General features: G+C 38.4%; 1 protein-coding gene across 2 annotated transcripts in view; it reads left to right on the forward strand.

Moving 5' to 3' along the window:
* The first annotated feature begins 2,890 nt into the window (after window positions 1–2,890).
* HIBADH (3-hydroxyisobutyrate dehydrogenase) overlaps window positions 2,891–27,721 on the forward strand; it is a 141,782-nt gene continuing 116,951 nt past the window's right edge. The window contains exons 1-2 of one of the 2 annotated variants that reach the window (XM_012447796.2): window positions 2,891–3,071; window positions 15,627–15,787. In XM_012447796.2, coding sequence (XP_012303219.1) covers window positions 2,981–3,071; window positions 15,627–15,787 — 252 coding nt within the window. In that variant the 5' untranslated portion in view covers window positions 2,891–2,980. Of the gene's footprint in view, window positions 3,072–4,533; window positions 4,622–15,626; window positions 15,788–27,721 lie in introns of those variants that run through there. The other variant, XM_064380527.1, reaches the window with a different exon arrangement.

Consider the following 27,721-nt stretch of genomic DNA (forward strand, 5'->3'; position numbering starts at 1 on the left):
AATGTTTTCTTTCTTGATAGGCTGCTGCTTTTTTATCATTTGGCTAGAAAGAGCAGCCTTTTATTAGGGCACTTTTTGTGTATCTATGCCTCTTGGGATTTTTGGGGTTTCTGGTTTTTGGTTTCTCCATCACCCAGTTTGGGATATATAAGGCTACATGAAAACCCAAGGAACTTCCCACCATGTTCCTCTCTGGACCCTAGCCAGTGTGAGTTCTCTTCACCTTTCAATGTCTTCCTATGTTTATCTTGGATATAATGTCGAATTTTTAGCTGTACTTAGAAGAATAGGTAGAAATGTATCTACTCCATCTTCCTGGAAGTAGAAGTCAGGGGCCACTATAAGGCACTGAAACAATTTCAAACAAAAATGCGTGGCAAAGATTCAGGGAGGAGTGGCAGCGCCTTTCAAACAAGGGCATCAGGAGGGCAATCAAATGAAGAAAGCTTGCCAGCCATAGGCAGTAACTGCATTTGCCAGTACAATAATATCTATCTGCAAGCACCTTCAAACAGTAAGAATTACTTAAAAAATCATAATGCCTTTTAAAAATCATAGAAACATATGAAAATTCCTTAATTTATGTATTAATGTACCGCTTCTTGGAGGAGACGTTATTCTACAAATTGTAGGAATATGGAGAAATTGTGACTTATCCTGTGGTTATAGTTGAGCAAGAAGAGCCAAACTTTCAATACCATTGTTTTCAAAGCCACCACCATCAGTTAAAAAAAAAATTGAAAGACCTCATGCCCAGCTTTAGCTCTGCCTGCTCTTTTTGAGCCCCTTCCCCTTTTCTCTACTTCTAGTCCTAGGAGAACGTTGTTCACAGGAGGCAGCCTTTCATTAATGCTCATTGTCAAGAAAAGAGACCTATAAATAACCCAAAGAAACAAAAACAGTAGCTTACGATAAAAATGACAGAAGCAATCTGGCAATCTGATTGGATGTAAAATCTCAAGAGGACTAGGATAAAAAACTGGGGAGATCAACTGATGTGGTGTCTAGTGTTATAAATAGCTCTGCTATATAGGTTGACATAGTTGAAAGGCCAACTGCACTTCAGGAGTTAATTATAGAAACCTATAGGGCTGGGGGAAGAAAAAAAAAAAAAAGGAAAGAAATCTGTAGGGCCACATTTATTGGTTGCCGGAGATCTATTCCAGCTAAAACCTGACAAAACCAAGAAGACAGGCACAGGTGGGAAATGCTCAAGAAACTCATTAACCCTAGTAGGGATGGGGACCCAAATCTAGGAGATGGTCCAATTGCTGAAATGAGTTTTTCTTCCTTTCCTCCCTCCCTTCCTCCCTTTCCTTCCGTTTTTTCATTTAGTGTTGGGTAGAAAGTTGGAGTGGAGAGATGGCTAAAGAAGGGAATTATTTTCCTCTCAGTTACAGATAGGGACCTTGCACTCTGTACACGTTTTTGAAAACGTTGTCAGCATGCCCAGAAACATGAAAAAGCCCAGATGGAAATGATCCAATTCCTTTACTTTCCTTTTAGTGGTTTTCAACGCCATGGGTGACTGGGTAGAGTGGGAAAAAAAAGAAGGTCAAAGTCAAATTTGTTGGATATGCTACTTAGATTGGGGTTCCCATTTCCCTAGCTACTCCACACACACTCTCTCTCCTGCTGTATTGCCTTTCTCCAAAGGCTATGGTCTTGGCTTGGTGTGGTCACGGCTTCCAACCCTTTGGTCGAGTCAGTGGAGATGAGGAGCACTGCAATTACCCTCAAGGGGTTTACAGACTCGAATGTGTACACCAAGCACTGACAGAAGAATGAATGAATATCTGTCTTTCTGCAAGGCGCAGTGGCTCAGGCCTGTAATCCCCAGCACTTTGGGAGTCTGAGGCGGGCGGATCACTTGAGGCCAGGAGTTTGAGACCAGACTGGGCAAGATGGCGACACCCCGCTTCTACTAAAAGTGCCCCCAAAAATAGCTAGATATGATGCCACAGGCCTGTAATCCCATCTACTCCAGAGGCTGAGGCTGGAGAATCACTTGAACCCGGGAGGCGGAGATTGCAATGACGGAGATCGTGCCACTGCACTCCAGCCTGCGTGACAGAGCGAGACTCCGTTTCCACAAAAAAAAAAAAAAAAAAAAAAATCTGTCTTTCTAATGCACATACATATACTACTACTTTCTGGATTGTATCTTTAGTTTTGCTTACAAAATGGTTTTAGGCTGTAGAATTTTCAAAGATTAGAGAAATGTGCCTTGGAATAGAAAGTGCAAGTTTCTAGTAATTCTTCCCTTCAAAGATAATGTTACCAACTTCTTTTCCTACTATTTTTCCAATTTATTGACAAACTGTTGGGTTAAAAAATATCAAGTGAAACCACCATGGCACGTGTATACCTATGTAACAAACCTGCACGTTCTGCACATGTATCCCATCTGCACAAGTACCGCAGAACTTAAAACTATATTTAAAAAATAGTTATTACACACATGGTAGCTGAATATTTTTCAAGCTGCGAGTCAGTTTTGTCCTTTTGAGCAAGGAGGAAACACGCAATACAGCCCTCCGTAGGGCGGTGGTGGGGACGGGTTTTCTGAGGCGGAGCCAGCGGCGGCCACCACCTCCCACACGCCCTCTGCTTTGATAAACAAGGAGACTCCCGCCCGCAGGCTGTAAACGAGGCACGAGCTTGGGGGAGGAGCCAGGGCGCCTGATGTCACTGTTGAAAAAGGCCTCTTATTGGTTCTTCGCGCAGCCGCGGACCTTGGAATTCTGATTGGTCTGTTTTCCTGTCCGTAAGGGGATTGACGGTCCCTATCGCGTCAGGCCGCTCCTCTCGGAGCCGCGCTCCTTTCCTTGCGCGTGGGCGCCCGCCCCGAGCTGTGAGAGAGCGTGCGCGAGCGCCACTTTCCGCGGCGGAACCCGCCAGTCCCGCTGCACAAGTTCGCAGTCTGTGGGCCCTCCAGGAGGCGGCGGAGGTCACTGCGGGGAGGAGGGGCGGGGGCGGCATGGCAGCCTCCTTACGGCTCTTTGGAGCCGCCTCCGGTCTCCGGTACTGGAGCCGGCGGCTGCGGCCGGCAGCCGGCAGCCTTGCAGCGGGTAAGGACCTCGCGCCTCCTCCCCCTTGTCCTGCTTTCGGCCGCTCGCTTCTTCTGTCCAGACGGCAGAAGAGGTGTTTTCACGGGAGACGCTGCGGTTGGGCTGGGGCTTAAAAGCAAAAATTTTGGCTGGTCCTAAAGGCCTGTCGTCTTCTGCTACCGCCACTCACTCCGCGAGTATCCCCCTCTGCCTTCCCACCCTTTCTCCCTGGCTCCAGATGAACGGGTTCAGCGCCCTTATCGGGATTTAGGAAGAGGTGGGGAAGAGCTTGGGGTGAAGGGGGGAGTATTTGGGATCCCAGCATGCTGCTTTGGAGTTAGGACTTCGAGGACGTTTGGAGGGCCCAAATCCAGGGGGCAACCCCGCACTCACCCCCAGCCACCCCTGGCCTTTCAGCGCCCTGAGGGTGCACCTTGTGTGGGCACACACTCGGGCAGCAGGGCCTGATTTGATGTTTAACCACCTGAGTCTGGGGGGATGGCCTTATTACACAAGCAGTCTATACAAGCCAGGCAGTAAGTCGTTCAGCAAAGTTTGAGTCACCCTTGACCAGCAAGACGGGCTTTCCCCCCGCTACTGTAACTGTGCTACCTAAAAAATGTCGTTTCTGTCAAATTATGAACCAGTACACTTTCAGCGTCCTCAACATTATGGGCAGAATTGATCCTGCCTTCCTCCTCTCATACCATTGTAAATTGTGGAAGCTAACCATGAGTTTAGGAAGAGACAGTTTTTAGAGCCAGGATGAAGATCCACGGAGATCTAATACAGTCTTTCATATTCTGCATGAGGAACATGAGGCCCCTTGGATAAGTGAATCAGGATATCCCCAGCAAGATCTAGAAAGTGGTTCTCATTTCTTCCTAATTCCTACACTTTCTATCATATCAGGACTCCTCTTTAATTGAAAAATTGGTTGATTTGTGGGGATACTGCCGTTGTCTTCTATGAAAGTTTGAGAGTTGCAACAATGCACCACCGTTTAGCAAGACTATACTGAGGATTGACAAAAAAGCCTTGGCATTAATTTTTTCTAATCTTTGCTTAAAAAAACATAGTGGGTTAGGATTTGAGCCTCCCCCCCCATCTTTTATTTAGAGACAGGGTCTCAATCTGTTGCCCAGGCTGGAGTGCAGTGTCCCAGTCACACTGCTCCCTGCAGGCTCAACCTCCTGGGCTCAGGTGATCCTCCCACCTCAGCCTCCAGAGTAGCTGGGATTACAGGGATGTGCCATCACGCCCGTCCAATTTTTGTATTTTCAGTAGAGACGGGGTTTCCCCGTTGTTGCCCAGGCTGGTCTTGAACTCTTGGGCTCAGGTGATCCTTCCAAAGTGTTGGGATTATAGGCATGAGCCACCCTGCCTGGCCGGGAATTGTAAGAACTTTCTCTTACAATTCTTCACAGCTTTCCATCCTGCCCCTCAGTGAAAACTCTGAATTCCCTTTCTGGTTGGAGAAGGACAGAGGCTCCGTGAGATGCAAGAGAACAGATGTCTGGTGCAGAACCACAGTAACAAGAAAAAACTCACAGAATCTGCCAAACTTGAATGTAACCACTATTTGAGCTTCATATATTGAGCTACAAAACTGCCTTCCACTTTGGAGATAACCTTAACAAGAAAATTAGACACTTTTCCACAGAAGCACCAGTTTTCCCATCAATTCTTTGAGTTCTTATTAGCCAAGGAAGACTTACTTGCTGTTTAAGGGTTTTACAAGGTGTTCTAATGGTATTTTAATCAACCCTTGATGTACCTTTTAGAGTTATGAAAGTTCTTACCAATTCATGGTGGAAGAGGCTGCGGCCTAAGACTGTAATACTTGCCTCTGTAAATTGGGAGGGTCTACCTCAGAGTGCTGATTAGACTACTCTGGCATATGGTCTTGTACTTTTGGTTCTTTGGCCCAAAGATATTGTAAGAATATAGATTTCTGATAAATTTTAAATAGTTCTTTTGTAATGCAGTGGCTAAATCTCTTCAGCAATTGTTTTTCTCTGGAATTATTTTAAATATTTAAATGTCTGTTTATTTTAGTTTACTGCAAAAGTGTTAACTTTTTTGACATTAGACTCTTAAAGAGTAGAAAAAAATCTACCTGCAAGTGTGGAGTCAAATGTCATTAAGAAAAAGAACCATGTTCAAATGTAACGTTATGTGATATTCTGAATTCTGTAGGATATTTGTAGTATATTTAAGATGTTTATGTCATACGGATAATATAAGGATCTATATAATTTATTTACTGTTTACAAAAAATGAAACCTAAAAGTTGCCAGTTAGTAGCACATCTTTTTTATTTCTTATGTTTTAGAGAAGGTCTCCCTGTGTTGACCAAGCAAGGATACAGTGGTACATTCTTAGCTCACTGCAACCTTGAACTCCTGTACTTGAGTGATCTTCGGCCTCAGCTTCCCAAGTACTTAGGACCGCAAGGGTGCACCACTATACCTAGCTAATTAAAAAAATGTTTTTTTGAGACAAGGCTAGTTGCCTACTGTGCTGGTCTAGAACTACTGGCCTGAAGCCATCCTCTTGCCTTGACCTCCCAAAGTGTAGGTTTTACAGGCATTAGTCACTGTGCCCAGCCTGCAACATCTTATTTATTTATTTTTTAATTTATTTATGATGGGGTCTCTCGCCCAGGCTGAAGTACAGTGGTGCAGTCATGTCTCATTGCAGCCTCAACCTCTTAGGCTCAAGCAATCCTCCTGCCTCAGCCTCCCAGGTAGCTGGGACCACAGGTGCACACCACTACGCCTTAATTTTTTTATTTTTACTTTTTATAGAGATGGGGGTCTCACCATGTTGCCCAGGCTGGTCTCGAACTCCTGGGATCAGCTGATCCTACTGCCTCAGCCTTCCAAAATACTGAGATTACAAGCATGAGCCACTGTGCCTAAGCCTAATTTTAAAATACTTAAAGCATTGAAAAGGATATAGAAGAATTAGAAATATTAAATTACACATATATTAGTATTTCATCACCTGTTTGATAAAATTAATTTTTGTATGTTATTTTACAAGGTAATTAAGTTTAGTTTCAGAGTTATTTGTACAGAGAAAAAAATGTACAGGATGTAGGCCCTCTACAAAATGTCACGTTGTGACTCCCCAACTTGTACATGGAAATATAAATCACATCAGATCATCTTGAAGTGACCACCTGACTAATGGTAGGATGGAAAAATTAGCATCATGCATAGAAACAGGAATACAATATTATTGATCCTTTTTGTATATATGAAATTTACTTTCAGCGTAGCATAACTCATTGGATAAAGCAAATATATAATGGCAGTTTTCCCCTTTAGATTAGCTTCTAGGGCTGCACATGAAGTTCTGAAAAGCTGATCATGGTCCTGGGACTAAAACTTGACCTTAAACTTGTGAAATTACTTAAGGAGCGTATTTATTATTAAAATAAGTTAACTGAAACCATAAAGGCCTTTATAGAGAAAGTCATCATCCTTAGTTTAGTAACTCTTAATAGTAAAGCAGGTAGAGTGCTTACGATGTAGTATTATGTGACAAAATGGACATACATTGTATAGAAAATATAACCTTATGATATAATGAAAAATGCAGTCAAAAGACTGAAAGTCCATGCAAAATACTGTTTTTTATTTTTGTGTAATGAAATTAATGTTTCTCATAACTATACTTTTTCATACATTCTAATTTTCTACAATGAAAATGCATTACTGTAAATAGAAAAGAAGCTTCAGAAATGTAAAATAATTGTTACCAATTTTTGCATTTTGGCACTTAGTGAAACTTGATTTTTGGTAGCACTTGAGGTTATCAAGTTAACATGGTTAACTCCCCATATTACATTGGAAAAAGGTCAAAATCAGTTAATTTGCATCTATAAATTCAGAAACAAACTTTGCCAAGTTTCTAGCTAGTTCTTTTTCCGTTGGTCCTCAGTAATGGACACTAATGCTAGTTTCTTAACCAGTCAACTAGTATCACCTTTGTGTTTTGTTGATTGATTTTCTCCCTGCTTGGTTTTATTTATGTTTTAACTCTACTTTTTCCACACATTACTGTCAGAATTTATTTAAGAGAGATGCGTTATTTAGGTTTGAAAGTTTTTAGGCAATAATTATTCCATTATACTCATGGATTTCTGCCTCGTTGGGTGCGAATTCTTTTATATTTGCCAAGCACTTTTTCTGGTGTTTCACTTTAACTAAAAGCTTTCTTTCTCCAGATACAGGGCATCTCCTACAGGCATCTATACCTTTCTACCTCTTTGGCTCTTAGTTCTAAACCACTAGGCAAAAAGGGGCAGTTGGCATAGGACTTGACCTGTAGTGCTACTTCTTGACCACTTTTGGTAAAAGTAATACTTATTATCATGTGCCGGGCACTGTTTAATGCTTTACATGCATTATCTCAAGTAATCTTTACAATAACCTTCTGAAGTAGGTACTTTTGTTTATAAAACAATGTCTAGAGAAGTAACTTGTTACTTCAATGGTATACCTCTAAGAAGTGGCCTTATCTGAGTAGGAACCGAGGCCTTCTCAACTCAGAGAAAATTTTAAACATTATCACCATCAATAAATAACCTCTTTTGACATCCGGTCATCTAATTATATTGTCCTTTCTTTAACTTTGCCACGGGCAAAGATGAAATAAAGAGAGCTGAGCCCTTCTTTGAAAACTTTATCTTCTTTCACTTTGATGTTGGCCCATCCAACATGGCCTCATTGTTCTTGACTTCTTCAGCTTCAGTAACAAACATCATTAGCACTCCAGCTTTTCTAGGATCTTATTAGTAGGAATGGTTCTCTTGCCGAGATTTCACCAGCAGATCTAGTTTTCTGGTTAATTTAAGCGCCTCGGTGATTCTTGTTCTAACAAACATATTGTACTTAATGCTCATGATTACACCTGGTCCTTTGACTACCTTTTCTTTTAAGTACATAGACATGCTTTCTTGTTTCCTAATTTCTTTAGGTCTCTCTCTAGGTTTGTCTGTACCCAATCTCAAAGTTATTTATAATTAGGAATTTTGCTGATGCCTAATACTGTTTTTCTCAGTCTCTTGCTGTATTTCTGGATAAATCCATTGTTGTGGTCTGTTTGTGCCTTTCCCCAGCTGTCGCTTAGCTTAGTGATATTGAGAGTCACAGAAGTTTGCTGATTAGATACAATGCTTTCATTAATCTCTTGTTTATTCCCCATTACATTTTCAGATTTTCCACAGCATTTCCACAACTTCAACTTAGGGCTGGCAGCTCCTGAACCAGTCATTTGGCAGAAGGATGCCATTACCGTGTATTAGTTTAGGCAGTTTGAACTTGACCTGGGATCTAGGGAAAAGAATATTGGAGAGTCAACCTGCAATATGTAATGATTGCTGCAACACTGTTCACCTTTACACAATCCACTTTATCAGCATCATTACTTTGTAATTGCATCCAAACTGGCTTTTATCCCCATTTGATGAAACTCACCTAGCTGGTTATTGATTCACATAATATATATTAAATTTCACTGTGTGTCACTTCATTTATTTCATTTTATTATAAAAGTAGTTGCAAAAGTTACATGCTCATTGTAAAAAATGGGAACGGTTATAAAATAAAAAGTAAGAATATTTTCTTCAACTCAGACCCAGTAGTCCAACTCTTCAGATGTAACTAGTGTTTATGTATCTATACAGAAAATCAGAAAAATTAATGCCTATGTATCATTTTTTCTCCTCTTATACTGTATCCTATAATGTTCAGCATTTTGTGTTTTTTTTTTTTTTTTCACTTAATGACTTATCCTGGAGATTTTTTCTTATAATTTTAGGTAGATCATTTTTTTTAAACATTTGCACATTTCATTGTGTTGATTTACTATGAATTATCGAGTGCCCTACAAGGTATATTTAGTTATGAATTAAGTGCCTTATTAATATATATATAATTAGTTATAAACAAAGTGCCTTATTAATATATAGTTACTTGCAGTTTTTGACTGTCACAAACAGTACTATAAAAAACTATATCTTTGTATTGTTCAGAATTTAATACATGGTAGGGATTGCTGTGGCATAGTTGGGCACCTTTTTTGTAAATAAAATTATATTGGAGCACAGCTATATCCATTTGTTTATGTGTTGTCTGTGACTGCTTTTAAACTAGAGTAGATGAATAGTTGTTACAGAAGCCCTATGGCTCACAAAGCTGAAAATAATTTACTGCCTGACCCTTTAAGAAAAAGTTGGCTGGCCCCTTATGTGTAGGATATATTCCTAGAAATGGAATGGCTGGGTCAAAGAGTATGCATGTTTTAAATTTAAATTTTAAATAAAAGTTCAAATGTAAATTTTTTTTGCCAAATTACCGTCCAAAAGGTTGACCTAATATACAGTTTGACAGTATATGAGAGCATATGTTTTCATCAGTAGTTTCTTACCAGGAGGAGTTTTTATCAAAGAAACAAATAAAACTTATCCAACAGGTAAAAAATGGTATCGCATCACTTTTTTTGCATTTCTCTAATTATGACAAGTTGGGTATATTTTTAGAGGTTTTTCTGGGGGTAATATACATATTTTCTGTTATTATGATTTTTGCCTACTTTAAAAAAAAATCACATATTCATATTTTTCTTCTACATTTTAAAGTTATTTTACATATAAAGCAAAGTAGCCCTATTTTTGTCATGTGTTGGAAGTATTTTTCTTAGTTATTTGTATTTTATCTGCTTGTGATATTTCTTCCCTATCTTAAGAGACGCTAAACTTTACCCCCGTTTTATTATAAAAAAATATGAAGCAGAATAATATGACTGACATCCATATACTTTCCTTAGAAACAACAGTTGTTTATTTTGCCTCATTGACTTTTTTCGTTCCATATATATACCTATCCCACTTAAATCATATGAAAGTAAATTGCTGACATGACCCTTTAACCCTAATGCTTCATCATGAATCTAAGAATGAAGACATTCTCCTATGTAACCAAACTACCATTATCCTACCTAAGACAGTTAGCAGTGATTCCATGGTATCATCTAATGTACAATTTATATTCAAAATTTCATTATTTTCTTTTTTTTTTTTCTGAGACGGAGTTTCGCTCTTGATACCCAGGCTGAAGTGAAATGGCGCGATCTCGGCTCACCGCAACCTCCGCCTCCTGGATTCAAGCAATTCTCCTGCCTCACCCTCCCAAGTAGTTGGGACTACAGGCGCATGCCACCATGTCCAGCTAATTTTTGTATTTTTAGTAGAGATGGGGTTTCACCGTGTTGACCAGGATGGTCTCGATCTCTTGACCTCGTGATCCACCCTCCTCGGCCTCCCAAAGTGCTGGGATTATAGGCGTGAGCCACCACGCCTGGCCCAGTTTCATTATTTTCTTAAGAATGTCTTAGCTTTTTTTTTTTTTCAAGTCACGATCCGTTCAGACTTCACATTTTACATTTGATCTATCACTTTAGTATTTTTTAATTGAGCACTGTCTTTTTGTCTGTTTCTGTAACACAATATTGACTTTAAAAACAGCTTTATTAGCAATATAGTGACATATGATAAATTGTACGTAAAGTGTACAATTTGGTAAGTTTTGATGTATATAAGCCAGTGAAGCCCTCATCACAGTTAAGATAGTGTGGCTGGGTGCGGTGGCTCACACCTACACTCCTAGAACTTTAGGAGGCTGAGGCCAGCTGATTGCTTGAGCTCAGGAGTTTGTGACCATTCTGGCCAACATGGTGAAACTCCATCTCTACAAAAAAATACAAAAATTAGCTGGATGTAGTGGCATGTACCTGTAGTCCCAGCTTACATGGGAGGCTGAAGTGGAAGAATCATCTGAGCTTGAAAAGTTGAGGCTGCATTGAGCTATGATCACTGCGCTTTAGTCTGGGCAACAGAGTGAGACCCTGTCAGAAAAATAAAAAAAAGATAGCATATCCATCACCATATCCCTGAAATTTTTCCATACCTCTGGAATATACAAATATTAGTATATTTTTCCTAGGTATAGATTTCTAGCTTGACAGTTTTTTTTTTTTTTCAGTATTTAAAAAATATTACACCACTGTCTTCTCATTTGCATTGTTTCTGATGAGAAATCTGCCGTTGTCCTTATCTTTTTCCCTTTCTACATAGTGTGTTCTTTTTCCTCTTGCTGCTCTTGTGCATTTGATTGTGATGTGTCTTGGTATAGTTTTCTTCACGTTTCTTGTACTGGGTTCATCCAGTTCCTTGGATGCATGGCGTTTGTAGTTTTCATCATATTCGGAACATTTTTGGGCATTAGTTCTTCACACATATTTTCTGCCCCACTTCTCTCATTTGAGCACTGTAGTTACATATGTGTTTGGGTGGTTGAAACTGTCGCACAGCTTATTGGTGCTGTCTTCATTTTTTAAATTATATTTGTCTCTGTTTTGGATAGTTTCTTTTGCTATGTCTTCAAAGTTACTAATCTTTTCTTTGTGGTATCTGTTCTTTTGTTAATCTTCTGGTATAATTTTCATCTCACACATTTTATTAATAGATTTCATCTGAAGAAATTTAATTTGGATTGTTAAAAATATCTTCCATAATTCTACCTTTGGAATATATGGACTACAGTTACAATTTTTAATGTCCTTGTTTCCTAATTCTAACATCTGTGTCAGCTTAGGGTTGGTTTTGACTTTTTGACTTCTGAGTATACACATTCCCTTGGGCTTCTGAGAGGTTCAACTTTTGGGCTTCAGCCTCTTTATACTCATCTGGTGATTTTATTAACTTTTACAAATTTCACCTCTTACTTTGAGACAGATGGCTACCAGGTATATCTCTTTTTTCTCACCCTGTCCCTGAAACGTTGGTCATGATATTTCATATACTCTATTGGACATCTTTCAGCTCATCGACAGCTCATAGTTACACTGTTTAAAACTGAGCTAGCTCTCTTTTATTCACTTAGGTATTGATAGCACTATTCTCTTGCTATCATTTTGGACCTCACCCTTATTTTAGCCCATAATTCAATCCATTGTTATATTCTTTTACTTCTGTCTTTGAAATATTTTTTATACCTATCTTTTCCTGTGGCTACCACACTTTATTAACTCTTTGTTATGGACTGAAATTTTATGTCCTCACAAAGTTTATATGTTGAATTCCTTTTTTTTTTTTTTTTAATTTTTTGAGATGGAGTCTTGCTCTGTCACCCAGGCTGGAGTGCAGTGGTACGATCTTGGCTCACTGCAGCTTTCACCTCCCATGTTCAAATGATCCTCCTGCCTCACCCTCCTGAGTAGCTGGGTTTTCAAGTTCCTGTCACCATGCCTGGCTAATTTTCATATTTTTAGTAAAGGCTGGGTTTCACCATATTGGCCAGGCTGGTCTCAAACTTCTGACCTCCCAAAATCCTGGGATTACAGGTGTGAGCCACTGTGCCTATCCTAAATTCCTAACCCTCAATAATATTAGGAGGTAGGTCCTTTGGTAAGCAGTTAGATCATGAAGGTAGAGCCCTGTGAATAGGATTAGTGCCATTATACAGAGAGACATAAGAGCTCCTTATCTTTCTGCTCTCTGCCATGTGAGGATACAGTGAGGAAATGGCCTTCAGGAGGCTGGCACCTTCATATTGGACTTCTTGGCCTCCAGAACTATGAGAAATAAGTGTTTGAGTGTTTGTTATTTAAGCCATTATGGTATATTTGCTATAGCAGCTCAAACTAAGGCATGTAGAAGATTACTGTCACTTTTATATTGGTCTTTTGCCTCCAGGCTCTTTCTTCTTCAAGTTCATTCATTGTACACTGCTGTCTTGTTTCTATTCCTAAAGTGTAAGTCTCTTCTGTCATTTCTCTTGGCCAGTCCTTCAATAACTACCTCTTGCCTACAAAATACAAGTTGTTTAGCGTCCTTCCCTCCTTCCACATTGTGGTTGCATTGTTTTTGTTTTTGTTTTTAATCTTAATCTCTTGCTGTTTTGTTTCTTTGTGCCTCCTTTAGGAAGAATAGGGAGCAGTATCATACAGTGTTTACAAGTGGAGACTCTAGAATTAGAATATCTAGGTATGAATCTTGGCATTACAACTTAGTACAGTATTGAGTATTTTACTTCAGCTCACTAAGCATCAGGGTTCTCAGCTATAAGATGGGCATTATATATAGCATATGGTAATAGTACTGTTTTATAAAGTGCTTAGTACAGTATCTGGCATGTAGTAAAATTGCAGTAAGGATTAACTCTTACTGTCATTCATTTCTTCATGGCTCTCCTAGTTCCTTGTATATATTCATGTTCCTTTTTCTATATGGAGTTCCCCTCCTCCTCACCCTCCTATCCATTTGAAATCCTACCCATTGTGTAATATCCACGTCAGATGCCACCTTCCTCAAGTTCCCACATCATGAATTCTCATTTTTCATCAGCATGGTTTTGTAATACTTTATCCTTAACTGTCTTATGTTAGTGTTTATGTACATGGTTATTTCTTCTGGGGTTTTAAGCTTGTTGAAGGCAAGGACTGTATCTCTTACCTTCCGTGGTATCTCATTTTGTACATGTTGCTTAATATTGAATTTGTGAATGAATTGTGGTTCTGCCTTACCCTATTTGTGTAATGTTTGACCTAGAGTGAATTGCCTGTTAAATTAACTGTCTTCAAATTATAATCTTCCTAGTTTCTAGTGTTTTTAGATTGCCAAATTATATCTTTTCAACCTTAACAGAGTAGTCAGGCACAGTAATGCTGCATTTTCTTTCTGGTTATTATTGCTAGTTTGTTTTTGAGCATTAATTAGAGTTCTCTGATGAAGTGTACTTATTCTGTTTCATACCAAAATAAAATTTGAATAAGGTGTCATTTTTCTGTCATTGAACCCCTTGTGGGCCAGAAAGACAAGTAATTTCTATGATACCAGTGTATTAAACTTAGCACGTGTAAAATGATGTTGCACAGAAATGACACCCACATTTAATGGAAGTGTTAGAGTCAGTCATCAAGTTAAAGGAATTAAATATGCTTCTAACCCAAGAAGACCTCTAGTTCTTAAATACTAGGGCTTCAAATAATTTGCTTTTAACAAATCTCATTCCATTCAGATTAAGTTCAGAGAAGAGCAGATTAAGTTCGGTTGAGAGGACATGAAATTTAAAAGGGTGACTGTGATTAGTTGTTGCACTACACAATTTTAAAGCTGGAGTTCTTGAAAGAAAAAATTAATGCTGGGAAATGAAAGGGCAAGGAGAGTTATTTCTCTTTTTTTCCTCGCTAGACTCTGAGCTTTTAAAGGACAGGGACCGTACATTGCTTGTGTCTGTCTCTGAGCTCTGTCATAGTACTTCATGCAGTGAATATTTGTTGAGTAGAGTTCTCAATCTAGAAAGAGAAAAATTGCATCTCATGTTATTTCCATGGTAATGTAAAGCCTCCCCACTCTGTAACGCATTGCTTTGATTCATATGCCCACAGTGTAATTTTTAAAAGTCTTATATAAAAAAGAAAAGAATAAATAAAACCTGTATAGTTTTTAAGGCTTTTTTTTTTTTTTTAATGGCAGCCTGGTCAACATGGTGAAACCCCGTCTCTACTATAAAGAACAAAAATTAGCTGGGGGTGGTGGTGTGTGTCTGTGATCTCATCTACACCGGAGGCTAAGGCATGAGAATTGCTTGAACACAATAGGCAGAGGCTGCAGTGAGCCAAGATTGCATCACTGGCCTCTAGCCTGGGTGACAGAGTGAGACTCCATCTTAAAATAAATAAATAAATACATAATAAAAATAAAGTAAGGAAGTCTCTTTTTTCTGAAAGTTCAGAGTTGTTAGACCAAGGTCCTGATACTGTTACACTTGCCCTTTAAAGTCTGTGGAAGTATCTCCCCTTTCTCCCCCAGACCACCTTTATAAACTGGTGATTTCCATTCTCCTGGGTTTAACATCTTTCTGAGATTTTTTTTTTTTTGGTACCTTTGGAGGAGGTGGTTTCTATAACTGTGGGATTGGGAAGCTAAAAAGCTTTTCCATTCTTGGAGCTGGTCCATGACATAGGTCTTATTGAATACTTTCTGTCTTTTATATACATTATTAAGGGAGATAATATAGAATACTTAACATTGTAGGTGAATTACACATTAGGTGTTTTATAAATGATAACATTATTGAATTTATTGTTAGAAATGGTAAATGAATGTTATACAGGTACAAAACAAGGAAAATCTTAAAATTTTGTGAATGTGCCGCAGAAAACTAAATAATTAGAAGTTAGTCTGCCTGCACATTGTTGATAACTTTAAATTTGGTTAGGTCCATTAATTTAAAATTAGCCTTTTAAAAGTTAGTGGGGTTTTTAAAAAAATAAATGTATTATTATTTTATTTATTTTTGAGATCAGATCTCAGTGTGTTACCCAGGCTATTTTTAAATTCCTGGGCTCGAGTGGGATTATAGGTGTGCACCACTGTGCCTGGTTCCTAAAAGTTTCTTTTATTAAAAAGAATCTGAGTAACAGTTGACTTACTAATATTAAATGAATGTTTACATTAAAAAATGTTATTTGCCTCTGTTGAAAATAATGTATTGAAATCAGTGTGTTCTAGGTCAGTGGCTTCTAAGACTCCAGTTGGATTCATTGGACTGGGCAACATGGGGAATCCAATGGCAAAAAATCTCATGAAACATGGCTATCCACTTATTATTTATGATGTGTTCCCTGATGCCTGCAAAGAGTTTCAAGATGCAGGTGAACAGGTAAGACCTTTTCTTTAGATTTGTTTTAGATTTTGAGGATTGAAAATGAATATACATTTGAATAAGTGACAGCTTCTTAGAAAGAAGTATACCCAATGGAGTTGTAAACCTAATTCATCGTTAATTATATATATGCGTGTGTGTGCGTGTGTATGTGTGTATATATATGTGTGTATATATATATATAAACATTCATCTAACATCCAGATGTGCAGTAAAGAAGAGTTCTCATCAGACATTCAGGGATGTTTATTCTTTGGCATATAACTTGGAACATTTTACAAGTTTAGTCAGAGGGCCTTGCTTTATAGCTCTATATAGTTTTTGAGATAGTAACTTTACTGATTGTGCTGTTAAAGTAGTTAGTTTGGTGGAAATAACCTCCTATGTTATTAAAAGAATAATTGTCTTTAAAACAAGAGTAGGCTTAGAGATACAAAGGCTAGTTTGAGTTCCAGCTCAGATAGTTCACATACTGTCTTACTGGGAGCAAGTTACATCACCTCTGCTGATTTCCTCATCCTTAAAATGTGAATGATGACAACCTACACCATTAGATTGTGAAACTCAAGTAAGAGAATGTATGTGAACATACTTTGTAAACATCATATGACAGCACTTTGTGAATAATTATTAGTTATTGGCTGTAAACCAGGAGACAACCAAAAAACACTATGTCCTATAATGAAGAGTTGAGTTATAGTGGATCCTCTAGTGTTTTGTTTTTAGGCTATCATTCGCGTATAAAGAATTTTGGTACTAGAGTTTATCATGCTGGATGATAGCATCTTCTGGTTAAGTCTTGAGTTGTTTGGATTTGTTAAACTTTATAAATAACTCAAATTACAGGAGGCCATGTATCAGTATCTGAATATAGAGTTTTTTTTTTGAGATATGAGGGAAATTCTTCTTGGTCAAGTTGTAGAGTGGTAACAGGATAGAATGTGATCCCAGAACAGAGAATACTGAAAAATTCCTGAGAAAAAAATTTCACAGTCAACTTCTAGATAATAGACTTGAAAGTAAATTCTGAGAAATGCTATACCTAGATACAAAATAGAAAGTAACTTACAGAAAGGCTGTTTTCAGAACCAGATGTCTGAGTCTTTTTTCCTTTCCATGGTTTTTATGCCATATGGAAATTGCAGCAGTATTTCATGAGAATGGAAGTATGACTTTGGAACTTTTCAGGGTAATGTGGCTGCTTACGCCTATTTCATTTCTGAATACTGATGGTATACTCCCAGTACAGCAGACTTACAGGCTTAATTAATGTAGGGACTTAGCCTTGTTGGAGAGATTTGATCAGTTGTTTAGTAATCTGGGAAAGGTGGCCTTTTACCATCTTCAGAGATGGTGAGCATTTCAAGTTGTTATTCAGTCTGAGATGAACCAATTAGTAGTTATTTTGAGGAGATGGTTATTACTTTTTGGGATAACACATTTATTTGGTATTGTCATTTTACAGTGGTTTATCTGTCAGTAAGAGTAACAAGGGCACTTGATCTCTAAATAGAGGAAATATCTTCAATTAAATACAGAATTTAAACAAAGAGTGGGGTAGGAATTGAATGGAGTCTGTTACCCTGGACTGGCAAAGCAGAAGCTTGTGACCTTTTAAATTATTACTGACATAGGTCCCTCTATGCCTGTAGCACTTCCGGCTTGTCTGTGGAACAACTGTAATGAGCCTCATTGCTTTGTGAATCTCTCATCTGCTTTTTCCCAGAATTCTAGAGCTTTCTGATGCTCTGCCTGAATTACCTCATACTCTGAAGTTACCAGACTTACCTCTGTTTCCCAACAAGATTCTTACTTCTTTAGTGTTGCTAATTTTAGCTAGGTATGAAGGAAGGCTACCTTAAGTATAAGATTTATCCTTGCATGAAGGAGATATTTATATTTTGAAAGGGAGAGTAAAGAATCTAATACAGTATTTAGTGAGCATCTACTATGTGTCAGGTCTTTTGGTAAATATTTTGTATGTATTATCTAATTTTATGTTTGCAACAGAAGTATTATCAAGAAACCAATGCTTAGAGAAGCTAAATAATATCCCTAAGGTTATACAGTGGTTGTCATTACCTGCAGTTTCACTTTCTACAATTTCACTTACCTATGGTCAAATGTAGTCTGAAACTATTAAATAGAAAATTCAAGAAATAAACAATTTATAAGTTTTAAATTGGATGCCATTCTGAGTAGCATGATGAAATCTTGTTCTGTCCTGTTCTGTCCCACCTGGATGTGAATCATTTCTGTGTCCAGTGTCTCCATGTTGTAGACACTCCCTGCCCATTAGTCACTTACTAGCTGCCTCAGTGATCAGATCGGCTGTTGTGATATCGCAGTGCTTATTTTCAAGTAACCCTTATTTTGTTTCATAATGGTCCAAAGTACAAGACTAGTGATGCTCGAAGATTGTTATAATTGTTCTATTTTATTATTTTTGTTGTTGATTTCTTACTGTGACTAATTTGGAAACTAACCTTTATCGTAGGAATGTATACATAAAGAAAAACAGGCTGGGTGCTGTGTAATCCCAGCATTTTGGGAGGCCGAGGCAGGCGGATCACTTGAGGCTAGGAGTTCAAGACCAGCCTGGCCAACGTGGTGAAACTCCATCTCTATTAAAAATACAAAAATTAGCCAGGCATGATGGCCGGTGACTGTGGTTTCAGCTACTTGGGAGGCTGAGGTGGGAGAATTGCTTGTGCCCAGGAGGTTGAGGCTGCAGTGAGCTGTACACTCCAGCCTGGGTGACGGAGTGAGACCTTGTCTAAAAAAAAGGATTTGGTACTGTCTGTGGTTTCAGGCATCCGCTGGGAGTCTTGGAATGTATACCTCTCAGAGGAGGTTACTACTGTACAGAGAATGAATAGTAAGAGCCAGTGTCTTTGTCTTTGACTTTGGAGTTTTGGTTTTTTAAATTACTTGATGTATAGTCACTAATTAGTGAAATTAACGTGAAAGACATTTTTGAGTGTGTGTGCATGTGTGTGTGTGTGACATCTCTGTTGATGATTCTGAAATGTAGCTACCTGTTAACCTATCTATAAACTAGATTGTTGGAAAATAAAGTGTCTTGATCAGTCAAGCCACTGATCATTTGTCTTGCTTGTCCCTTCTCTTGTGTGGTTTTATACCTATGAATTATCAAATCATACAAATATGTGATTCCAAACTGTGATAAGTCTAAAGAAAAAGTAAAAGGTCACATTAGTTTTTAATAAAATATGTGTTACATTAGGTGAGAGGGTGGGTAGGGGAATTCTCTCTAAAGACCAGACATTTAGGCAGACAGCAAAAAGTAAGTAAGATTTATGCAGATTAAGAATGAGGACAAAGGAGCAATTTCCTCAAAAAGTAGAGCTTCAGTCTTTGCTAAAGACTTTTATCCTAGGTCAAGATATAGCTTGAGTGCCTACCATATGTGTAGTAGTTTACCTAATGCTGTTGGAGAATAAAACAAGTTGAGTTTGATGTGACAAGGTGTTGGGTATATACTGCAAAGAAGCCCATCCCCCAACCCCTGCCAAGATTGCAGAAATGCTAGCTAGTTGATTTCTAAAGTCAACTGTACTTTCAGTGAGAGATTTGCAGGGAGGAAAATCAGATGTTGTTTTGAAGAAGTGCTTCTGTGCTTCTCTTTTTTTGAAAGCAAAGACTGAGAATTTATTGTTTCATATATTTGAAGAGTTGGGGAGTGGTCTGGCCTCTGGCAGAGCTGAATTTAGTGATATAGACATTGCTAGATTCTTTTCTTTTTGCCTCTTGGGTCTGCTTTTCTCCATCAGGTTCCTCTTCAAGGTGCAAGATGGCCACCTGCAGTTCCAGGTGAAGAAGTGTTTTAGAATATTATGACCCTGGAGGCTTTTCTTCAAGCTTTAACTAGTAGTAAAACTATAGTCATGCACCTCATAAGGACATTTTGGTCATGGACTGTATGCATAAAGGTGGTCGCATAGGATTATAATAGAGTATTTTTACTGTACATTTTGTATATATAGATATGTTAAGTACACAGATTCTTACATTGTGTTACAGTTGCATACAGTATTCAGTATGGTAACATTGCCATACAGGTTTATAGCCTAGAAGCAATAGGCTATACCATGAAGGTCTGTAAGTACTCTCTCTGATGTTTGTACAACGTGAAATCACCTGTCAACCTTAAGTAACAGTTCAGAAACTGTGATTAGGTATAGAGTTTATTTGAGCCCAAAAGATGGAAAATGGCCCCCTGGAAGCATAAATTCGAGTTGTCTTGAATATATTAGCAGATGCTCCAAGTGATTTTATTTGTTTGAGACAGGGTCTCTCTGTCACCCAGGTTGGAATGCAATAGCGTGATCACGGCTCACTGCAGCCTCAACCTCCCAACTCAAGTAATCCTCTGAGGCAGGTGAATCACTTGAGGTCAGGAGTTCAAGACCAGCCTGGCCAACATGGTGAATGTTGGCTACTAAAAATGTTTAAAACATTAGCCGAGTGAGGTGGTGTGTGCCTGTAATTCCAGCTACTCAGGAGGCTAAGGTGGGAGAATCACTTGAACCCGGGAGGTGGAGGTTGCAGTGAGCCGAGATTGCCACCACTGCACTCTAGCCTGAGTGACAGAGTGAGACTCTGTATATATATAAAAAAAGAAATGTAATCAAAACCATGAGACATACCCCACTAGAATCTAGATTAAGAAGTCAGATAACAAAATGTGTTGGTGGGGTTGTAGAAAAATTGGAGCCCTCGTACACTGCTAGTAGAAATGTAAAATGGTACGACCACTTTGGAAGAGTTTGGGAGTTTCTCAGACAGTTAAACATTAGAATTATGCCTTGACCCAGCAATTTCACACCTAGGTATATGCTCAAGAGAAATGAAAAATTTGTATCCACACAGAAACTTGTATATAGCAATTTTATTCATAATAGTGAAAAAGTGGAAACAACCCAAAAATCTCTCGGAATAGAATGGCTAACGAAATGTGTTTTATCTATACAATGGATGATTATTCAGTAATAAAAAGAAATGAAATACTAATATTTGCTGCAACATTGATGAACCTTGAAAGCATGCTGCATGAAGGAAGCCAGTCACAAAAGACCACATACTATAGACTTTTCATTGAAAGTCTGTAATAAGGAAGTCTATATAGAGACACAAAGTAGATTAGTGGTTGCTTAGCGCTGGGGAAGAGGGAGAGTTGGGCATAGAGGAATGATAGCTAATGGATATAAGGTTTCTTTTTGAAAAGGTTCTAAAATTGTCATGGTTGCATATATCTATGAATATGCTAACAGGGCCTTGCTTTGGTACACTTTAAATGGGTGAATTATATGCAAATTATATGTCAATAAAGGTATTTAAGAAGATATATTCAAGTTCTAACTCCTAGTACCTGTGGATGTGACCTTTTTGGAAATGGGGTCTTTGAAGATCTAAGTAACTTAAGATGAGATCATCCTGGATTTAGGGCGGACCCTAAAGCTAATGACAAGTGTCCTTACAAGAGACAGAAAAGAAGCCACAGAGACACGGGAAGGCCATGCGAAGATGGAGGCAGACATTAGTTTTGCTGCTGCCAGCCAAGGAATATCAGGAGCCATCAGAAGCTGTAAAAGGCAAAGATGGATCCTCCCTTACAGCCTTTGTGGGGAGCGTGTTTCTGTTGACAGCTTGATTTCAGACTTCTGGCCTCCAGAGCTGTGAGAGAGTCAATTTCTGTTGTTTTAAGCGACTGTGCTTGTGGTAACTTGTTGCAGCAGCTGTGGAAAACTCATGAGCAAGCATTGGGAATCTACAAAATGTGTAGGTTTTGAATCTTTCTTTACCACTTAGTATATGTGCAATCTTGGGCAAGTTTTTCAGTGTCTCTATACCCTTGTTTCCACATATGTGAAGAATAATCATACTGTTTTCATTGAGTTGTTAAAGAGATTAAGTGAGTAATTATGTGTAGAACTTAAAATACTATTTGGCATATACTAAGCACTGTATGTTAATGTTAGCTGTAAATTAGTTTCTATCTGCCTTAGTTTCACCTCTGCTGTACACAGCTGTTCCTCTTCTCATGTTCTCCACTCAAATGGTAGATTCAGATATTCTCTTCTTCTTTGTGAAGAATAGTTACTTTTTATTACTTAAATCGCTGTGGGTTAAGTCTACTGTAGGTTACCTTAGCAAAACAGGGGATAGGACCTTCATTAAGTTCACTAATTAAACAGATGTTTCTTGAGAACTTTGTATGTACCAGGTACTGGGAATATAGCTCAGAACGAGATAGTCACAGTCCTTGCCTTTAGGGAGTGGTGGCAGTCTTGGCTCACTGCAACCTCTACCTCCCAGGTTCAAGTGATTCTCCCACCTCAGCCCGCTGAGTAGCTGGAATTACAGGCGTGCACCACCGTGCTCAGCTATTTTTATTTTTATTTTGTGTTTTTAGTAGAGATGCAGTTTCACCATGTTGGCCAGGCTGGTCTTGAACTCCTGACCTCAAGTGATCCACTTGCCTCAACCTCCCAAAATGTTCGAATTACAGCATAAGCCACCTTGCCTGGCCATTCTGATTACATTTCTATGATGCCTAATGATATTGAGCATCTTTTCATGTACTGGCCGTTCATATATCTTCCTGGTGGGAGAAATGTCTATTCAGATCCTTTGCCCATTTAATTGAGTTACTTGTCTTGTGTTTGCATTGTGAGACTTCTTCATATATTCTAAATACAAATTCCTTATCAGATATATGATTTGCACATATTTTATCTCGTTCTGTGAATTGTTTTTCACTTTCTTGATGGTGTTCTTTGGAGCTCAAGTTTTTAATTTTGATTAAGTCCAATGTACCTATTTGTAATTCTGTTTTTCATGCTTGCCAGATCCAAAATCATGAAGATTTACCTCTGTGTTTTCTCCTAACAGTTTTATAGGACATCTTTGGGGGATGGGGAGGTGGGCCACTAAACAACTCACGTAATAGATAATTGTTACTTAATTCTAACTCCATAGATATTTTTTTCTCCTCAAAAATTGCCTTAGCACTCAATTATAGTCAGATTACAATTTTAATAGAAACTTGTTTTCTTCAGCTCTCACTTCATCAGCTTGACTTGATATAGTAACATAGGGGGAGGAAATAGACACCCGTCCTTAAAAATGTATGAGTCAACTCAAATATACCCTGAATTTTGTAACCTTTAAACCCTTCAGGGTACTATTGTGGCAAAAAGTTTCAAGGTTTCACACGTACTTTTCCATCTCATCCCAAGTCGTGTCTTAACCTTATAGTAGTAGAATGAAATTCATTTTTTAAAATCCAACATTTTTAAAAACTAAACATAGCTATGAAATAATAATGTTGACATTTAATGTATCAGAACATATTCATCCAAATTAATATTACCTTTTAAAGTAGTGATCTTAGTAAATTACACTTGTTCTGATGACACTGTCACTGTTCAAAACATTCTCTAAGCTGCCAACATAAATCATTTATCAACAAATGCTTTTATTTTCTGTTGCCCTCAGGACCAAAGCTTCTTCACCCTTTACCCTTCTCACTGCATTCATCTAAATTTCACGTTGTCCTGCCTTCCACTGCTGTTAAAAGCAATACTCAGAGGACCTCTTAGAGTCAGGATGCTTAAGAGAATAAGAGATGTGGGGAAGAGAAGCAAGAAGATTCTGTCTTCCAGGCTTCCTGCCTCAAGTGAACCACACACAGAAATTTCCCCACTGTGTGTTGGGGGAGGGTGGCAACTGTACACAAGGAGCTAAGGCAAGCCTTCGCTATTCACTAATCTGGGAGGAGCACTGACCCAAAACCTACCTTTTTTCCTTCTTCACACCCAGTGACATATTGCAAGGAAGAAGAAAAGGAAAACCCGGTAACTGAGTCTGTGTCCTAGAACCCTAAAATTTCTATGCAGGAATCTTGGAGACCTTGTCTTCATGACATTCATGACTCCAAAGATAATAATATCTTTCTTGGGTGAGTAAAGATTATATGCAATCTTCTGTAATTCCATGTCAGAAATGAAATGACCCTTAAGAGTTGGCTGTACATTGTTCTTTGTATTCCAAATTCCAGGAACATGACAATAATAAATGAGGCAGCTAGTCAGGAATAAAAATGCCTTTAAACAATTGCCACTGGGCATGGAGGGTGGTGGTGACCAAAGTCACCATGTCTCTCTGGACCTGATAAATTTTGCAAGTCTCACATAGCTCAGACTGCTCCAAGTTATTTTTCTTTTCTCAGAACCTATCTCCTTTGCATGACTGTATGTGGATTGTTAGGGAAATAAAAACTTTGACATGTTTAATATGTTTTAAATGACTATTTAATAGCTTGCTTATGCCTTTAAGTGTTAACCTATTCTGAAAGGGCATTTATAATTGGTTGAACTTGTTATTTGTGACCATTTTCATAAAATATGTGGACATTTCTATTTCCTTATCCCTTTTTTTCTAAATTTAAAAAAGAGACAATCAGAGGGAAGTTTTATTATTATTATTATATAAGAGTTTATAAAAATAAGTTGGGCAGAGTGATGGACTCAGAAAATGAGTGTGTTTGTAGGGCAGCCTCCAAGGCCCACAGGAAGCTTGCAGTTGATGATGATTTTAACTTTTAAGTTCAGGGGTAGATATGCAGGGTAAATTGTGTGTCACGGGAGTTTGGTGTACAGATTATTTTACCATCCATTTAATAAGCATAGTACCTGGTGGGTAGTTTTTTGATCTCCACCCTCCTCCCTCCCTCCCACCCTCAGGTAGTTTCCAGTGTCTGTTTTTCCTTTCTTTGTGTCCATGTGTACTCAGTGTTTAGCTCCCACTTATAAGTGAGAACGTGAGATATTTGATTTTCTCTCCCCGGATTAGTTTGCTTAGGATAATGATCTCCAGCCCTATTGGTGTTGCTGCAGAGGATATGATCTCATTCTTTTTTATGGCTGTGTAGTGTTTCATGGTGTATATGTACCACATTTTCTTTGTTCGGTCTACCGTTGATGGGTATTTAGGTTGATTCTGTCTTTGCTATAGTGAATAGTGCTGTGATGAACATAAAGGTGCATGTGTCTTTATGGTGAACTATTTATTCCTTTGGGTATGTACCCAATAATGAGCTTGCTGGGTTGAATGACAATTCTGCTTTGAGTTCTTTGAGAAATAGCCACACTGCTTCCACAATAACTCAACTAATTTACATTCCCACCAGCAGTGTATAAATGTTACCTTTTCTATGCAGTCTTGCCAGCATCTGTTATTTTTTGACTTTTTAGTAGCAGCCATTCTGACTCCGGTGTGAGATCATATCTTATTGTGGTTTTGATTTGCATTTCACTAATGATTAGTGATGTTCAGCATTTTTTCCATATGCTTGTTGACTGTGTGTATGTCTTTTTTTTTTTTTTTAAGTGTCTGTTCATGGCCTTTGCCTACTCTTTAATGTGTTTGTTTGGTTTTTGCTTGTTGATTTAAGTGCCTTATAGATCCTGGATAGTAGACCTTTGTGGGATGCATAGTTTGCAAACATTTTCTCCCATTCTGTAGGTTGTTGGTTTACTTTTTGTTGATAGTTTCTTTTGTTGTGCAGAAGCTCTTTAGTTTAATTAGGTCCCATTTGTCAATTTCTTTGTTGCAATTGCTTTGATATCTTTGTCTTGAAATCTTTGCCAGGTACATCATCTAGAAATTATATTTCCTAGGTTATCTTCCAGGGTTTTTATAGCTTTAGGTTTTACATTTAGGTCTTTAATCTATCTTGAGTTGAATTTTGAATTCGGTATAAGAAGGGATCCAGTTTCAATTTTCTGCATATGGCTAGCCAGTTTTTCCAGCACCATTTATTCAATAGGGAGTCCTTTCCTTATTCCTTGTTTTTGTTGACTTTGCCAAAGATCAGATGGGAGATGGGTGTAGGTGTGCAGCATTGTTTCTGGATTCTATTCTGTTCCATTGGTCTGTGTGTCTGTTTTATACCAGTACCATGCTGTTTTGGTTACTGTAGCCCTGCACAAAAGTTTGAGTTTGAAGTCAAGTAACAGGATACCTCCAGCTTTGTTGTTTTTTTTTTTTTTTTTGCTTAGGATTGCCTTGGCCATGTGAGCTCCTTTTTTGTTTCCATATAAATTTAAAAATAGTTATTTTCTAATTCTGTGAAGAATGTCATTGGTAGTTTGATAGAAATAGCATTGAATCTATAAATTGCTTTGGGCAATATGGCCATTTTAACAATATTGATTATTCCTGTTCATGAGCATGGAATGTTTTTCCATTTGTTAGTGTCATCTCTGATTTCTTTGAGCAGTGTTTTGTAATTCTTGTTATAGAGATCTTTCACCTCTCTGGTTAGCTGTATTGCTAGGAATTTTATTCTTTTTGTGGCTATTGTGAATGGGATTGTGTTCTTGATTTGGCTCTCAGCTTGATTGTTGTTGGTGTATAGGAATGTTAGTTATTTTTGCACATTGATTTTGTGTCCTGAGATTTTGCTGACGTTGTTTATCAGCTAAAGGAGCATTTGGGCTGAGACTATGGGATTTTCTAGGTATAGGGTCATGTCTGCAAACAGGGATTGGTTGACTTCCTCTCTTTGTATTTGAGTGCTTTTTATTTCTTGCCTGATTGCTCTGGCCAGGACTTAAGTACTGTGTTGAATAGGAGTGGTGAGAGAGGGCATCCTTGTCTGGTTCCAGTTTTCAAGGGGAATGCTTCTAGCTTTTGCCCGTCAGTATGATGTTGGTTGTGGGTTTGTCATAGCTTATCCCTTTATTATATTTGTGTTTCTGTTGGAAACAGATGCATCATTTCAGCTTTTAGTGTCTTTTTCAAAAACATAACTGATAATAACCAGAACTTCATATTGTAGAAATTTTGAATGAATAAATTGTGAATGCAGTGATTTAAAAACATGAACCCTAGAACCAAACTGTCTGGGCTCAAATCTCAGCTCCACCATTTGCTAGCTGTACGATTTCAGATTACTTAACCTTTCTCTGCTTACATTTCTTATTCTTATATAAAATGGGGATAATAAGAGCACCTTTCTCTTAGTCCAAAAGAACCTGGCACATAGAAAGTACCACTGCTGCTGCTGCTACTATTACTGCTGCTGCTATTGTTATTGTATCTTTTCTCCAAAATCTTCTCTAACACACCCCAAACATACCACTGTCTCGGCTGAATCATTGAGTCCAGAATATGTTGAAAGAGAGTCACATTTATATTTTCATTCTCGATTATAGCCAGAAGGCCGAGAAGTGATATGTAGACATATTTCTAAATGAAAGAGCGAAGATACAAATTAAAACCAAACTAGGAGATAAAGTGATTTGACAGCATTCCTGTTTAAGAATCTATTCTGCACTGCCCCCCTGTCCCACATTTATTTTGCAGAAGATACTGGTTTTTCTTTTCTTTTTTTTTTTTTTAATTGCATTTTAGGTTTTGGGGTACATGTGAAAAACATGCAAGGTTGTTGCATAGGTGCATACGTGGCAGTGTGATTTGCTGCCTTCCTCCCCTTCACCCATATCTGGCATTTCTCCCCATGCTATCCCTCCCCAACTCCCCACCCCCCCGCTGTCCCCCCCACTCCCCCACAACAGACCCCCGTGTATAGTGCTCCCCTCACTGTGTCCATGTGTTCTCCTTGTTCAACACCCGCCTATGAGTGAGAACATGTGGTGTTTGATTTTGTGTTCTTGTGTCAGTTTGCTGAGAATGATGGTTTCCAGGTTCATCCATGTCCCTACAAAGGACGCGAACTCCTCGTTTTTAATGGCTGCATAATATTCCATGGTGTATATGTGCCACATTTTTCCTGTCCAGTCTATCATCGATGGGCATTTGGGTTGGTTCCAGGTCTTTGCTATTGTAAACTGTGCTGCAATGAACATTCGTGTGCATGTGTCCTTATAGTAGAACGATTTA

The sequence above is a fragment of the Aotus nancymaae genome, unplaced genomic scaffold, assembly GCF_030222135.1.
Source record: "Aotus nancymaae isolate 86718 unplaced genomic scaffold, 86718_ANA_hifiasm-v0.15.2.pri h1tg000025l, whole genome shotgun sequence".
Taxonomy (NCBI): Eukaryota; Metazoa; Chordata; class Mammalia; order Primates; family Aotidae; genus Aotus; species Aotus nancymaae.